The 17,464-nt window shown below is 38.0% G+C and overlaps 1 protein-coding gene across 1 annotated transcript; it reads left to right on the top strand.

The window, feature by feature from the left end:
* The first annotated feature begins 756 nt into the window (after nt 1-756).
* LOC307167391 (uncharacterized protein) lies at nt 757-16,623 on the top strand. The gene is made up of 20 exons (XM_079886446.1): nt 757-778; nt 1,211-1,260; nt 1,340-1,425; nt 1,845-1,924; nt 2,715-2,800; nt 3,420-3,488; nt 3,571-3,661; nt 5,421-5,565; nt 6,452-6,585; nt 6,669-6,780; nt 9,439-9,556; nt 9,641-9,781; nt 9,888-10,001; nt 10,885-11,625; nt 11,718-11,801; nt 12,044-12,091; nt 14,429-14,500; nt 15,020-15,202; nt 16,443-16,494; nt 16,573-16,623. Exons 2-20 carry the CDS (start codon nt 1,219-1,221, stop codon nt 16,593-16,595), a joined length of 2,421 nt encoding a protein of 806 aa, XP_079742572.1. The 5' UTR covers nt 757-778; nt 1,211-1,218; the 3' UTR covers nt 16,596-16,623.
* Nucleotides 16,624-17,464: the final 841 nt, after the last annotated feature.

Consider the following 17,464-nt stretch of genomic DNA (forward strand, 5'->3'; position numbering starts at 1 on the left):
GGAAGATTAGTTGTGCTTTCATATGTGGTAAAATATCCGTCAAACTCTTAATTTTACTTGATTTCGGGAGGATTGTGTTGTATACCTGTATCATCAGGTAACAAATGATTGAATATTAACAAGTCAGCTAAACATTTCAGGTGTTTTAAATGTGCAATTTCTCTGATTTAATGATTTTGTTCATTTAAAGGATGCAACTTTTTGTGGAAGATTAGAAACAACTTTTACATTAAGCATGAAAAATGTGCAAAATATATATTTAACAAAAAAAATCTGAGGTTGATATCACAATTAAATTGAGGTTTTTAAACCGTGCCCACAGTTAAGGGATGCTGTCTGGTTAATTTTTCTATTTATTTATTATCCTTACTTTGTCTGGTTTATAATTTTATGTTAATTCAAATTGAAATATGAATATATAAACTTTAGTAGCGTTGATTTCTACTACAAGTTACGCCGTTTCGGACAGGGAGTGTTTCCTTTGGCCACGTCATTTATGATAGTCAATGAGCATATAGGACTGAGTATTGCGTCATCACATATTTAAATGAGCAGAGAACTGCGTCGTAATAAGTTTTGTTAAAAAGTTGTGGAGTGTTTAGTCAAACAAATACGGTAAAACATCTCTTGTTCACTGATTTATCTAATTACACCCACCTGTATTGATTATTTCATGATGAAATTGCTTCTGGCATTGTTGAAACATCAGAGATAAACCATCTGTGTCTGCGCGTTTCTGAAGCGTCTGTCATACGTTCGCCTTTTACATTTAAAGGAGGTAAAACGTTTTAAATACCCAACATATTTAAAATTTGGAGTTACAAATGTTACAATTGCTGTTTTCAATATTAAGGATGTGTATGTGCCTAACAAATTGTTTTGTTACAACAGATAGTAAAAAAAAAAACCCAGCAAATTAAGAAAACATCTTCATCAGTTTGACAACACGTGCAAAAAATACTTACAAACGCAACCACATATAGAAACGCGATGCAAAAACTCACAACGCACATGTGATCGGGATGTTAAAATAAATAAAAAAAACTCACATTTCAGGTCATTGACTTGTGAGTATTTGCAGCACGTGTTGTCAAACTGATGAAGATGTTTTAATTTTTTTCTATTTGCATGTGAGCTCTAGTGGCCACCGTAGATATCTATTCATTCACTTAAATCCACATTCTGTGTGAATGTAGTTGTCTATTTGTAGTGTCCATCATGGAGTTGAATGGCATTAAGGAGGCAGCACTTTTGTCATGGGTAAGTTGACTCCGTCATATAATGTGTCGCACCACATGACATTTGAAGATGTTTACAGTGACTGATGTTCTTCTGACAGATCAACAGTGTCTGTCCTGAGGAGCCTATTAACAAAATCACCCAGATGATGGACGGGCATCGACTCCTTAAGCTTGCCTACAAAGTGTGAGCTGTGTTACTATAGAAATGCCTTTGCGTTACTTAGTTGGTTAATCTCTTTGATTTGAGGCATCTATCTATCTATCTATCTATCTATCTATCTATCTATCTATCTATCTATCTATCGCCATCTGATATTTTCTTCTAGAATGATGATTTCTATCAAGCTTGCATGTTTATATTCAGTTATTTCACTTTAATGGCAATGAAAATTACCTATTATTTGTCATTAAAGTGAAATTTCTGAACCTAAATATACGAGCTTGATAAAAATGCTAATTTTAGAAGAAAATTTCAGGTGGCACTTAGAGGCTTTTGCATCTGAAGTCTATATATATATATATGTATATATATGTATGATAGAAGCATTTGTTAAATAAGAAAATTTAAATGTATTGGTTAATGTGTGTCATCTTGTTCTGTAGACGAGGGAAAGAGTCCTGTGGTGATTTATTTGAGTCACCAGCTCCTAATATGATGGAAATGCTCTTCAGCTTACTGCAGGGTGAGTAGCAAATCCAAACTTGTCAGTCCAGTCTTTTAAAGTGGCCATATTATGCCCTTTAGGTCTACTAGAACAGGTTTTATGCTTAATGCTTTAATGGAAAAAAAACCACACATTCATTTCCCCATATTCTTCACTATTGCGGCTCCTCTCTTCCCAGTCTGTCAGTAACGCTCTGTTTAGTTCCTGTCTCTATGAAGCTCCTCCTCCTGAAAGCACACTGTGCTCTGATTGGTCGGTCGGCTGTATCAGTGTGTTGTGATTGGTCAAGCACTTCGAGCGTGTTTGGGAAATGTCCCGCCCCTTACCAAAACCGCCAGTTTCAACACACTACTAACTAACTCAATCAGGCTCCGCCCCTTTATTCTGCATATTGATTATTTAAATGAGGAATATTGTGAAGTTTGTTCTCAAAAGAAACTCAAGACTACAATGGAGTTCAGAAACACTGACAACTCAACAACTCATACCACAACTACACACCAATTTGAAAGTGTAACAGTAGCAGTGGCTTAGTGGATTAGGACTTGGACTGTGGATGGAAAGGTTGCAGGTTCGATCCCAGGTCCCGTCACCATGATGTTCAGACTGTGGTTTGTCCCAGAGTGTCTGCAGAGCCGAGCAGTGCCGCAGTCCCGGACGCCACACAGAGAGATGCTGGTTCCTGCCGACAGGGCCTGTCGAGCGATCGGGCTCCCTGTGCGATGGTTCCACACAAACACACACACACACACACACGTACGTGCGTTTGCATAAACTACTGCTTACCTTTATTTCCTTCTACATGCAGACGACTTCCAGTTCAGCCGGAGACAAGCGTCCCTCATGCTCCAGAAGATCAGTCAGGGAGTCGAGCTGGAGCTTCAGATTGCAAAGGTGCATTTGTGTTTCTGTTGTGTTGTGCTTTGAATAAGAAACTCATTTCTATTCTTTGTTTATGATTTTGTCAATGATGTGACACTTTTTATAATGCATTATAAAATGTTAATATTATAATGCATTAAAAATGCAATTCACAAATGAACATGGTGTCAGTATCTGAATTAATTCCCCCCCACCTCCCCCCCTTTTATTTTTTATTTTTTTGCAAATTAAAAATGTTCTGTCCTTGCATTGCATTCAAAGTATATATTTGATCAGTTCATGCATGTGCTGGGAATCGAACTCATGCCCGTGGTGTTGCTAGCACCGTGCTTCAATGTTTGAACTTAGGAACAGTAAAGAAATTTAGTTGACCTCATAACTGTGTGGCAAAGTCAGAAATTTTCTTAAATATTATAAATCCCAAGAACTCCTCATGATGTTAAATTATTTTACCTTCATTTGGAAACGTTTTAAAAAATGTGTTCTTGCTTGTATTCAAGACATAACTTTTCTTCTTCATATAAGTGTTTTATTCAAAAACACGAAAGCCATTAACTCTGAATGTGTTTTTAAAGTTAGGTATTTTTTTACCTAAACACTGAAAATGCTGTGTGTGTGTGTGTGTGCGCAGGTGGTGCTTGTTCTGTGTTACTGCGGTTTTAAAAAGCACAACATGGTCCCTTTGGACACAAAGACAGGGGTGAGTGTTCAATACGGGCCGCCAGGTTGTGACGTCTGTGGATTTTCTGAACTCACCCTCTTGCTCTGTCTTTCTGTATCAGTTGATGATCGCGTCCATGTTTCATTTTTTTGAAGATGATGCTGATGGTCTGTCTTTAGACGATGACCTAAACAAATTCCTCACCAAAGCCTGTAAGTAGCCACATTATCACACTTGCTCAGGGAAAGTACAGCTTATTGAATTGCAGTGATGTTAATCTTTTGAAGAAATGTTTTTTTTTTCTGCTTATACACTACCCTTCGAATGTTTTTAATAAAATCAGTCCATTTAAATGTAAACGTTAATTATATAAAAAAAATTTTTTTTTTACCCCTCTTTGTTTTAACCCATTTTTCACCATGAACTTGGTGTTAGATTCTAGCATGGCATTAACAAATGAGTAGGCTTGGGTATCGTTTTAATTTGAACTATTCTGATTTCAATTCCAATAAGGTAAAAAAAAAGATATAAGATATTATTCACATTTAGTCTTATTGCAAAACATTTAATTGTAGCTGAATAAAACTAAATTTGATTGTAACTGAATAAAACAAAAATCAATTTGCTAAAGAACACTTACGCAAGGAACGTTTGGCTGTGGTTTAACTTCAATAAAAAAGAACAAATAAAAAATAGCAATCGCAACAAATGGATACAACTGAACTTAATGATTTAAAATGGTCTTTTAAGATTTTAGGTACAGAAACTGTAATCAAATGTAAAATAACTCTGCACTTTATAAATAAAATATACATTACAAAGTTACACAAGTTATTCAGTCAGGAACGAGTGATTTTTCTCTGACTTGTTGTTTGATTAGTGTTATGCCTGGTTCAGATTACACGATTTTAGCCCGATTTTGGCACGATCCGTTTGACGTAGGGTGTCGTGGGGATTCGCAAACGACAACGGGCGTCGGGACACAAGATTCGATCGTTTCATCTCGTATAGTGTCATAGTTGGCGACAACCTACGTCGCGTCTGCGATGCTTCACGACAGAAAGACTAGCATGTTTAATTTTTTAACGGTCCTCCACGACGACAGCGAGTGAGTGAGTGAGAGTCTGTGTTTGCGAGTGAGTGAGCATGTGTATGTGTGTGACTGTGTGTGTGTGCACGAGAGTGAGTGTGTGTGTGAGAGAGAGAGAGAGAGTGTGTGTACGTGAGTGTGTATGTGCAAGTGAGTGAGAGTGTGTGTGTGAGTGAGTGCGTGTATATGTGCGAGTGAATGAGTGTGTGAGACGGCTCGCGATGACTGGTCGGAAAACAACGTGTAGTCTGACATGTTTCTTGTCCACGACATGACAAGATTTTTAGGAGTCAAAATCGTGTAATCTGACACCGTGACTATCGTAACAGACAAAAAAATCGTGTAATCTGAACCAGGCATTATAGAGACTGCAGCAGGAATGTTAGGCTACTGTCCCTTTAAGAGCTGCACGGATCTAATATATTGTTACGTGTCTGCAGCACAGAAAACTGTGCGAGTCGTCTCGCGCTCGAATGGTTTAAAGCAGTGGTTCTCAACTCCAGTCCTCGGGACCCGTTGCTCTGCACATTTTGTATGTCTCTTATCTGACACACTCAGTTCAGTTCATGGAGTCTCTCTTAACGAGCTGATGATCTGGTTCAGGTGTGTTAAATAAGGGAGACATACAAAATGTGCAGAGCAGTGGGTCCCGAGGACTGGAGTTGAGAACCACTGGTTTAAAGTCATATTGAAATGCTCACAAAGGAATCGAAAAGAGGAATCAAAATAAATTCTATAACAAGTATCTGATTCCTGACCTCAAGTATTCCATTCCAGAATTTTCGATTCCCAACCCTACAAATGAGTGCGGTAAGAGTTAATGATTGTATTGTATCCTTACAGGTGTGTTAACCTCTGTCTCACTCTGTCTCACTCTGTAGCTGTCATGACCTTCTCCACCTCCAGCAGTGGGAGCAGCTGCTGTTCGCCTTTATACACTGATGATGAGTCTCCGTTCACCAGCCACTTCCAAAAACCCAGAGTTCAGATTCAACAGCTGGTCACGGTGGCCGGCGGCTCGGGCAGGTACAGTAGGTGCCCTTCTTGCTTCATTGCATCATTGCATCATCTGATATCGTGGTAAACCCCACACACTACCATAAAAACACTTTTTGAATTGAAGGAAAGATAACTTTTATTCATTAAGGTCCCATTAAATTGATCAAAAGTGTCAAAGACATTTTAAAATGTTACGAAAGATTTCTGTTTCAATATAAATGCTGTTCTTTTGAACTTTCTATTAATCGAAGACTCCTGAAAAAAAGTGTATCATGGTGAATTCAAAATTTGAGCTCCATTATAGCTGTATAATATCCAGCTTGTTGTAAATGGGTTCACATACTTTTCCCTACTATTGTATAATGGAGTGATGAGAGTTGACTGAATGTAAAATCCCAGAATAAAGGGCCTTTCACACGGAGAGCGATTAAGCGATCGAAGTCATCTGGACTTGAAGATTGAAGTCATCTGGAAGTCGAGATTACTCTTGAATCGAAACAATAGATCCCTATGGAGATACTTGGTTCACAATTGCAGTGTGATAAAGCACGATTTTATTTTTCCGACCAGTGTGTCTTTTTTTGTTTCTGTCATCCTGCAATGAAACAAGCCGTCTAATTAGATTTGAGGCCTACGTGTGACATACAACACAGAAGCGCTGCGCTGTTTTACTACGTGAACTCACTCGAGGCCCAGAGAGAAGGAAATGAATAGTGGAATAAAGTCATTTTTTGGGGGGGGTTTTTGCGCACAAAAAGTATTCTCGTCGCTTGATAAACTTAAGATTGACCCACTGTAGTCACTTAGACTACACGTGTTCAATGTGAAAGCTCAGTTCATCGGCGATACGCTTAGATTTATATCACGTCGTGCTCCTTGTGAAAGGGACTTAACTCTCATTCTTGATCTCCAGCTCTCCAGTGCAGGATAAAATGAGCACGCCACAACTGTTGAAGAGACTCCGGAAAGAACTGGCACATGGGGCAGACGTGAGAGACAAGCTGGAGAAAGAACTGAACGATCAGATCAACATCATCTCAGTGAAAGGTATCCTATATGCCGTCTGGAGTGAATGAGGTAAACTAATTTGAATTTGGTTGAATTTCTCTCTCTCTCTCTTTTGCACACAGACGGTCTGATAGTCCAGCTGCAGCACAGGGTGGACCGAATGCTGAGAGAACAACGAGAACTGGAGAAAGACCATACAGCTGCTCTTCTGCAGATGCAGGAGAAGAACGAGAGGTGAGATGCAAGATGGTGAAAGGGGACATATGTCCCTTTTTAAAAGATGTAATATTACTCTGTGTCCCCAGAATGTGTCTGTTAGGTTTTGGCTCAAAATCCCCCCCAGATCATTTATTATACCAGGGATGAGCAGCATCAGTCCTGGAGTGCCGCTTTCCTGCAGAGTTAAGCTCCAACCCTGATGATAAACTCTCCTGCCTGTAGCCTTAAGACATGAAGACATTATTAGCTTATTCACATGTTTAATCAGGGTTGGAGCTAAACTCTGCTGGACAGCGGCTCTCTAGGACCGACCTTGCCTATCCCTGTATTATACCATGCCCCTTTTTGGGGAGAAGCAAACACATGTGCTGCGTCCAAATTCGTCTGCTTTTACTGTGCCCTAAAATATGTACTGTTTTTGTGAAGAAAGTACATACTTTTGAGTGTGTAGCAGAAGAGTACTCTAGCTTTGGGGTAGTCTCAGCCTCAGACGTCACGCCCACAGACCGTTGGCTGAACGTCTGATGCATATGGCACACTTTTCTGGAAACACTTAGGGAGTTTCTTAGTCGCGATCTGATTGGTTGAATTTACAGAATGTCCAGGAGGTGTGTGTGTCGCGTTCTTTAACGGTCCGCCTGGAAAAAACTCCTCGTGGAAGAAGAAAGCCGTTGTTTACAACTGTGACAATGAGCGCTTACCAGGATCAATTAAACGCCGGATTTTCAAAAGTATGGGAAGTTCGCGGCTCCATTGTTGTAGTAAACTTGCACAACGTTCTTGAATGAATAATTTATGCTGTGATTGGTTGCGTTACTTGTCAGTCAAACGTCCTCTTGGACAAGAAAAGCTACGATCGAGTCCAGACCTTCTGCCGTCAGTCTGAAGCTCTGGCTACGCGAGACTAGCTTTGGGACAAACCTCCTCTTCATAATTCCATCTTTAACGGACAGCTCTGTCGCTTAGTTACCTGTATCCTGTGACTGTTTATACTGCCCTGTCAATCATCTTGTCACAGTTAAAACCCTCCACATTCAATTTAATTTAGTAGCAAGTTGATCTGCCAGTCGTGGGTCTTTCATGCCTAGACTGTCCTCATGTTTGCAATTTGCATCAGATGCATTTAAAAGTTAATATGGACAATATAATGCGGATAACACTGAATAAACATCTTTTCACCAGGTCAGAATCTGATAATTAATCACTCAAACCCCTGTATCTGAACCTCTCTAACTCTCCGTCGGACTCGCACATCCGCCATGTTTGTAGTTTTTTTTTTTAAACATTTTTTTTATTTGTCTTTGTAGTTCTAATTGAATCCTCGTCCAACGCACAATGGGTTGTGGGCAATATTAGCCGATATAAGCGTGCACGTATCTGCACTTCAGATTCTAATCGGAAAAAGTAGACCATCCGTGTATCTTTGGAAAACTAATTTCAACGCTACGGTTTTGGACACTAATTCTAATTCCGAATACTATTTAGGACGGATAGTATGCAAATTGGGACGCAGCAATTCTGTTTTTGTGCATGTCTTTAAATGCAAATGAGCTGCTGTTCCCCGCCCCCTTTCCAGAAGTGGGCTGTGCCTTTACAGCTGAGCCGGTCCTCCGATACTCGGGCAACAACAAAACAGGAGAAACAGTATGGCGTCAATTGAATATACTTTGCTCTTCTTTCTTTTCTTTTTCTCTTTGTAAACACTCTAGACGGATCTTGCAGAATTATTATTATTTTATTTTTTTTTCTCCCATTTGGGGCCATTCACACACAATGCGTCTTTGCGTCTAAAATCCGAGATTTAATTGTTTAAACTACTTTAACTTGAGCGCTGTGTTTTTAGAATGTAATTTCCTGCACTAGACGTTGCAAAAGATGCAAGACACGAGCGCATCGGTCAAAACACATCTGTCTAGAGCGTTTACATAGAACACATTTTCCATTCCACTGCACTACTTTTCCATTATTTTTCTGTGTTCATTGATACAGCCAACAACAGAACATTTAGACTGTTTATCACTTAGCTGAGATATTATTGTGTTTCCACGATCTGCTCTTGCAAGGAGATAAACATATTTCAATGTCAGAATGTATATAAAACGTGACCATTTTGATAAACTGATTTACGGGGAATATTATAAAAGGAGTGGGTGGATTTTTATCATTATGCGGTGGTTGTTTGCACACAACACGCATGTAAAAGTCAATTTTGTATAACAGGTCCCCTTCAAGGTTGAGTAAGCATGTCTGTGTGGGCTCAAATTTGGGTTTCCTGTGATTTAGATTTTTTTATTTTTTTGTAACACTTTATAATAAGGTTTCATTTGTTAACATTAGTTAGTTATCTACGTTAGTTAAGTGAACCAACAATGAACAATGCTTCTAGAGCATCTATTAATCTTAGTTAATTTCAAAGTTTAATAATATTTTTCAATCAAAAGCTGTATCTGTTAACAAAACATTAATGCACTCTAACATGTATTTTTACTAAGGTGGACGACACTGAAAATGAGGAATAATAATTTTTCATGCTCAAACAGCAACATCACACACTAAAGAAAGTTCTATGAATTCTAAAATATATTGCTTATTGTTAGTTTGTTAGTCAATGCTTTAAATAATGTTAACAAATGAGACCTTAATGTAAAATGTTACCTTTTTTTTCTTGTACAGTCTTCTCCGCAGAGTGCATGAGGTCTTGAAGCAGTGCCAAGATTTAAAAACCGAAAATTATCAGAAAGAGAAGAAAATGCATGAACTAACAGAGGAGAACCAAACTCTCGCTGCTCAGGTGAGATACTTTTATTTTTCCTCCTTCCTTTCTGTCTTGCTAACCTGTTTAAAACTAATTTCTTTCTCACACTGGACTCATCAGGTGCGAAACACATTCGCTCAGCTGGCGAGAGCCGAGGAGGAAGTTACAAAACTCACGTTAGCTCATGAATCATCACTGGCTGAGTGGAGGAGCAGAAAGGAGTTTCTCGAGCACGAGCTGAACGAGGCCGTCACACACAGGGTAGATCATTTCAATAACATTAATCATGTTGTGTTTTGCTTTGTACTCTCCCTGACTGGTATTTATTAATCTGTATTGTTTTCTTCGTCCTGTTCTCCTCGTTCAGGAGTGTCTGAGTGAGAAAGTGGAGATCCTTCAAGGAAAGATCTCCGTTCTGGAGGACGAACTCCTGAAAGCTCAGTCACAGGAGAGAGGAGAGGTTCTGGGACCCATCATGGAGGTGAGTATGGAGGACTGGGAGTGATGCTTAAAAATAAAAGGAATCAGTTATCAAATTAATAGTTCAGACATAAAAATGGAAATAAATCAGTTATTAAATGGACAAATCGAAAAACATTTTATCAAAAACTTGTTTAATTAATGCTTTAAAATGTTGTTAAACAAAATTTTTTCTGTTATTTAATAACTACATTTTAAAACATGAATCAAATAAGCAGTTTTAAATGTCTATTTATTCTATTTTTCTTTTTATTAAATTGGCTATTTTTAAACTGTTTAATTCATGTTTTGTTTTATTTTTTTAAACCCATTAAATAGTTTTAAATGTCAATTTAATAAAACAATAATTTAGTATTATTAAATTGACCTTTCACACTGTTTGACTTGTGTTAAAATCTAGTTAAATAAGAGTTTTATTGATTTGTTTTTGTTTATTATTGTGTGTTTTCTTATTTTCTTTTCTTAATTTAATTCATGTTATAACGTTAAAATAAGTTTAAAATGTATTTTCCCATTTAAAAATGATTTGAGTTTCATTAAATTGAAAAATAAATATAAAACTTTAATTTGTTTTAAAATGTAAAGATGTATTAATTTGCTTTATTTAATGAAATAACATGAAATGTAAAAAAAAAAAATGTAAGCGATTTATATTAATTTTGTTTTATTACATTAATATTAAATTAACATATTTAAAAACATTTAATTTACATTTTAAAGCTTTTTTTTTTGTCCATTTGTGAGATGGATTGCTCTTCAGTTTTAAATTTATAATTTTGCTCTCTTTAATAGTCTTGAGTGAATCTCACTTCATTGTTTATTGTATACATTTCTAGGATGCAAAATAAATAATTGTATTAATTTGCAAACTTGTATTTTGTCAGGCTTTGACTAAAATCGAAAGCCTCCAAACTCACATTCTGGAACTGTCCGAGCAGATTACCCTAAAAGATGAAGAAATCAGAAATCTGAGGAACGAGTATGACTCTGTTGACCTCGAGCTGAAGCTTGTGAAGGAACAAAATATTGAAATAAACGAATTGATAAAATCAAATTGCAAAGAGCATGAGGAGACTGTTAAAAAACTCCAGCAACAGCTTCACTCTGCTTCAGCCGCATCAGAAACACAAGAGGAAATGCTGGTTCTGTCAGCGGAGGTAATCTCTCTTAAAGAGCAGATCTGCCAGTACAGTGAAAATGAACTGCAGAAACAACAAGAAATGTCTGTTTTAGAGACCAAACACAACGTGTTGCAGGAAAGCTTGACTTCTCTCCAGAACCAGTTGCTTCGACATGAGCTTTGCCATCAAGAAACCCTCCAAGAACAATCTCAGGAGCTTGAGAAGACCGTGAGGGAACTTCAGGCTGAGATTTCAACTCTTTCCTCAGAGAAGGACGCTCAAATAAGTGCTCTTAAAACCACGATGAAGGATCGACAGCTGAAATCTGATTTCAAGCTGGAAAAACAAAACGCCTCCATTCTCGCTCTGAAAAACCTTGCTGGACAATGGGAGCTGCAGAATAAGGAGCTCCTGGAGAAGCTGAAGATAACATTCAAACAGTTGCAGCATCACAGCTGTAGAAACCAGGCTCTTCTGAAGGAACGAGACCAGGCGAAGGCTAGGGTGAAAATCTCCAAAGTGGTTTTCACTGAATTCTTACACTGAGTCTACTGTCATTTTCAGTTTAGTTTAACATGCAACGGTGTTTGTTTCAGGTGGACTTTGCTGAGAAGCGTCTGCAAGAGTGGAAGAAGATGATCGGTGACAATGAGGACGTGAGATGCAGAGAAAGTCTAAAAGTATATATAATATACATGCATGTGTCTGACCATACATGAAGCCACAATACTAAATTAAAAAATTCCCATTTCCTGAATAGTAGCGCATTTTTCATTTTGAAGTGAACTAATCCTTTAATTTTCATATTAGGGTTAACGATCCCTATAACTATAAGTTCTGATGTAGATCACTTCCAGTATGTATGTAATGGTTACAGTGCCGCTTTGCACTTGCGTGAATCTCTGAACTCTCGCACACACAGGTTCGGAAGAGGTCGGGATTTCATCTGCACGTCCCGGACACGCCTGAGGTACGACAGCACGAGAATATGTACATACGATGATTTGTTATTGGATGGGTTCATTTGTTGAATTTTAAAGGTAAATTTTAAAGGGCACCTATTATGACTCTTTTCACAAGATCTCTGATGTCCCCAGAGTATGTATGTGAAGTTTTAGCTCAAAATACCCAACAGATCATTTTTTACAGCATGTTTAAATTGTAATTTTTTGGGGCTCAGAAAAACGCGCTGTTTTAGTGTGTGCCCTTTAAATGCAAATTAACTGCTGCTGCACGGCACAGGGGGCGGAGCTTCACGAGCTCGCGCTCAGTCAGGACAATCTCATCTGATAATATCAGAACAGAAACTCTCAGTTGTGGTGTTCATTTCGACTCGGAGTCGGACAATAATGCCCACAGAGCCAGAGAATATATGCTGGATAGAGATAGAACAGGTATAGTTTAGTTTAATTATGGTTATAACTTATTTGTCATCTGCTTTTATCCACTAATACAAGCCTGCTGTAGCAAAACCCGTCCGAATAATGACCAAAATATACTGACGAGTTCAGTGAAGTTTATTGTACATCACACAAAAGATGAGTGTTAGTTTTACTCCAGAGAATCTCTGTAAGAGCTGAATAAACATAGTATAAGAAGTGCACATTAAAATCTTATCCATAAACTCTCTCTCTCTCTCCCTTTCATTATCAACAACATACACAGCGAAGTACACAAAACACTCATTACAACTAACAGTTAACAAATATACACACCTTTTCAGTGGGTGCTAAATAAACTGGTAAACCTTATATCCGTAAAATGACTCGAAGAGCTGTCATAAAGAGCGCATTTCTTCCGTGTCCAGTCACGTTAGGCCTGTCGCTCCGGAGAGTGTAAGCTTGATCACAAACAGTACAGATCCATCCTTGAGTAACAACAGGAGTAAATGAAGACTGCTATGTTCATTCTTACATCCATCAACAACACACCTCAATCACTTAGGAGACATTCTTGTCTACAGCGGCTCAAGCGTCGAACAATGGCGGACTCTGTGTCCAGCTCACTCAGGGCGGGTCTAGGCTCAAACTGAAGTGTCACTCAACAGTCGTGGGAGGGGCCTGCTCAATTCTACGTCATATTGCGCCGAATCTGAAAACAGCTCATTCTGAGACAGTGCTTATGATTTATTGAGATTGTAAAAAACCACTGGGTGGATTTTTATCATTCTAGGGTGGTTTTGCTCACACACTGCCAACACACATTTATGTTCAAACACCATGTAAAAGTGAATTTTGCATAATAGGTGCCCTTTAATGTGCTTTCTTTAACCCTATAAAGCCTACTCTATCATATTTGATGCACACATTTCTAAGGGCTCAGCATGATCAAAACTTTGCTGGGAAACCGGTTGCACACAATCCACTACATGCCTTCTGTCGTCTGATTGATAGTTCATGTTTTTTAGCAAGTAAAAAAGCCTTTTACTATAATTGTGAAACGTCCACCATCAGCTCGTGATTTACGAGTCTTTTTGCTGTGAACTTTATAAAAGTAAACGTAACAGTAAGTTTGATATTGTCAGTAATATTTCAAGATCAACACTTACTGGACTGAAGCCACTTTTTAGAAAAAAATCATGAGTCTTAAATATGATCCATCAGGCTTTAGAGGAAGGTTTATTTGTTCATCTCTCAATGATCATTGTATTGCATTGTTTTAAAACTACAGAGCTTTGATCATAATACAAATCACTTACATGTCTTAAGACATAGGCAGATACAGAGTGACGACTGATATTTATATGCATTTATGTAAGTATCTGCTATACTGTTATAAAGATCTGACTGATTTCCCAGACAGCAACATCGTGTCGGCCCAGATCCGGCCACATCAGGTACATGTGGATTCTTCACGTAACATCTTCACGATGTTGCTGTCTGGCTGACATTACAAGCATCATAATTGCATCTTACTTTTGTCCATATAAATATCAGCATCTGCACCAAACTGCAGGTTTTTCTCAGTTTTGGCCTTTGATTAAAACAGATGTTTTTCCCCTCCATATTCTCACTGTCATACTATATGATCCTGATGCATCTAATATGATTCTCCCCAAAAAAACACATATGCAAGCTTATTGTCTGAAGGTTTAATAAACTGTTCCATTTAAAACAAAAAAAAAAACATATATATATATATATATATATATATATATATATATATATATATATATATATATATATATATATATATATATATATATATATATATATATATATATTAGAGAGAGTGAGAGAGAGAGAAAATTTAGATTCTATTCTGAATGATGTGTAAATGTGCAATCCATGTGCTGTTTCTGCTGAAGAAGTCGGCGAACTGGATCTCTCGGAAAGCAACGATTAAGGGCAGGCATGCCAACAGACTTTCAAACTCTCAGGTAAGGGAGTTTAAATATGTACAGACACACAGATACACATATACACATATACTTGTGACCCTGGACCATAAAACCATTCACAACCAGGGTAAATTTTTTTGAAATTGAGATTTATACATCATAATGAAAGCTGAATACATAAGCTTTCCATTGATTGTTAGGATAGGACAATATTTGGCCGAGATACAACTATTGAAAATCTGGAATCTTGAGGGTGCAAAAAAATCTAAACATTGAGAAAATCGCCTTTAAAGTTGTTCATTTATGTTCGCGTTTGTGCTGCATTCACTCACAAAAATAATATTTTTATATATTTACGGTAGGAAAGTTACTAAATATCTTCACTGAGCACGATCTTTACTTAATATCCTAATTATTTTTGGCATAAATTTTGACCCATACGAAGTATTGTTGGCTATTGCCACAAATATCCCGTGCCACTTGTGACTGGTTTTGTGGTCCAGGGTCACATACGATGTGCACACACACACACATGCACATAACTCTATTCATCTCCAGTCTAAGCAAAGGCAATCTGTGGTGTTCATGATTCCTAATACGCCGAAGAGCAGTGGTGGAGGTAGTCTGCTTCTGCGAGGCCTCAGGCTCCGTGAAGACTCCTGCAAAACCCCCCCGGGAGCCAGTGGGGGCCTGAGAAAACGGCCCCGCAACAAGTCTTCCAAAACCTCCAATGCCAAACAGGTACAAACCACTAGAGTTGGGGAAAATTGTTCATGAGACTTCAGTTGAGCTGGGAGCTCTTGTTTGATTGGATTTAGGGTACATTTACACGACAACGATAAGCTTAAAACAGAAGTTTTTCCTGTGAGTTTTTCCACGTACAGACAACGATCCCCATTCACACGGATCCACAAAAACGACTAAAAACGCTGTATTCTGCTGCCAGGCCATTAGATGGCGATGAAACCCTATAGACTGAACATGTAATGCGCATGTGCATGACTTCATCGTCTTCAGAGATTCGCGTTTTTGTTGTTTACACCTAGCCTGGTTAAAACCCGACCACTTCAGTAGTAACTGAGTTATGGTCTGGCAAAGCTTCATTAATAACTCATTTCCAAAGGGGCGTCACCAACGGACGTCGCTCAAATGCCTCTGGGCGCAACTGGATAGACCTAAAACCAATCAGAGCGATCGTCATCGTGTACAGCCATATGCTGCGTCCTAAGTTACACTACGCCATAAAAGTATGTACTCTTTTTGTGAAGAAAAGGTATTTACTTTTGAATGTGTAGCAAAAAAGTAGGCAAGCTTTGGGACATACTACTTCGTCATCTTTATCGGACGGATCTGTCGCGTGTGTCCTGTCACGTAAACTGCCCTGTCAATCTTCTTGTCACAGTTAAAATCCTCTATTAAATCTAATTTAATTTCCTATCGTTTCAGAGAGAAATGTAGTAGCACGTTCATCTGCCAGTGGGTCTTTCATGGAGACTGTCCTCATGTGTTTGCAATTTGAATATAATAATGCATTTAAAAGTTGGTGAGCTTCACAAACGGACGTCGCTCAAATGCCTCTCGGCGCAATTGGATAGACCTAAAACCAATCAGAGCGATCGTCATCGTGTAAAGCCCGCCTCAACGTTTCTGATTGGTGCCGCGATTTCGACGGATTAGAAATCGGCTTGAATGGGCTCTTTGCCAGACTACTTGCAGAGCAAATCTAAATTTGCTGGAAGTTTTCCCAGGCTAGTTTACACTGAGACTGTTTTCAAAAACGTTTCAAAGTTTCAAAACTTTGCTTTTTCAGGCTCCCCAAAACGCCGTTGTCGTGTAAACAAACGGGCAAAACGCATCACTTTTTTTTTTCTTTCATGTTTTTAGTTAAACGGTGTCGTGTAAACGGCCCCTTAGACTCACTCATGGTTAATGAGCCCAATATTTAAGTGTAGGTTAAGAAAAGTATTTTGTGTGTGTTTAGGGAGAGCAAATAGAAGTAACTGTGCCGACCGTCTCTCCTGAAGCGTTTGACTGTATGTATCTGCTGTTATGAGGCAATGCCACTTTAATTGTGTTTAATGAGCTTTCTGAAACCACTTCTCTCTCCTCAGGTGAACTCCAGGATCATTTGTGAACAAATCCTCGACTTATTTTTATTGGCCATTTTCTTGTTTGTTTGTCTTCTGTTCACTTTATAGATTTGAATTTGTTTTGCAATGTTTTTGAAATAAAATTATTTGTATTAATTTTAATTTTGTAGTGGTGTTTTTAAGGGTTCATTTTTTACTGTTAACATTCCAAAAAAATCAGCAGGTCATTATTTAGCAAAGACTTTATATAAAGGACTTTGCTATCAGCCTTTTATAGAGATAACGTCTTACAGATGCATTTAGTTTGTGTAGTGTCTGTCTTTCTGTCTGTCTGTCTGTCTCTTTATTTCCATGTCTGTATTAACATATTTCTGTCTTTCTTTTCGTCTGTCTGTCTTTCTTTCTTTCTTTCTTTCTTTCCATGTCTGCATTAGCATTTCTGTCTTTCTTTTCGTCTGTCTGTCTTTTAGTCTTTCTTTCTTTCCATGTCTGCATTAACATTTCTGTCTTTCTTTTCGTCTCTTTCTTTTAGTCTTTCTTTCTTTCCATGTCTGCATTAACATTTGTCTTTCTTTTCGTCTCTTTCTTTTAGTCTTTCTTTCTTTCCATGTCTGCATTAACATTTCTGTCTGTCTTTTCGTCTGTCTGTCTTTTTGTCTTTCTTTCTTTCCATGTCTGCATTAACATTTCTGTCTTTCTTTTCGTCTGTCTGTCTTTTTGTCTTTCTTTCTTTCCATGTCTGCATTAACATTTCTGTCTTTCTTTTCGTCTGTCTGTCTTTTAGTCTTTCTTTCTTTCCATGTCTGCATTAGCATTTCTGTCTTTCTTTTCGTCTGTCTGTCTTTTAGTCTTTCTTTCTTTCCATGTCTGCATTAACATTTCTGTCTTTCTTTTCGTCTGTCTGTCTTTTAGT

Source organism: Squalius cephalus (assembly GCF_949319135.1).
Source record: "Squalius cephalus genome assembly, chromosome: 11".
NCBI classification, from domain to species: domain Eukaryota; kingdom Metazoa; phylum Chordata; class Actinopteri; order Cypriniformes; family Leuciscidae; genus Squalius; species Squalius cephalus.

Coding starts and splice junctions, on each gene's coding strand:
- LOC307167391 (XM_079886446.1), top strand. CDS start 1,219: ATGGAGTTGAATGGCATTAAGGAGGCAGCACTTTTGTCATGG. Junction 12,092..14,428: donor ACGTCCCGGACACGCCTGAG/GTACGACAGCAC, acceptor TTTCTGCTGAAG/AAGTCGGCGAACTGGATCTC. Junction 15,203..16,442: donor AAACCTCCAATGCCAAACAG/GTACAAACCACT, acceptor GTGTGTGTTTAG/GGAGAGCAAATAGAAGTAAC.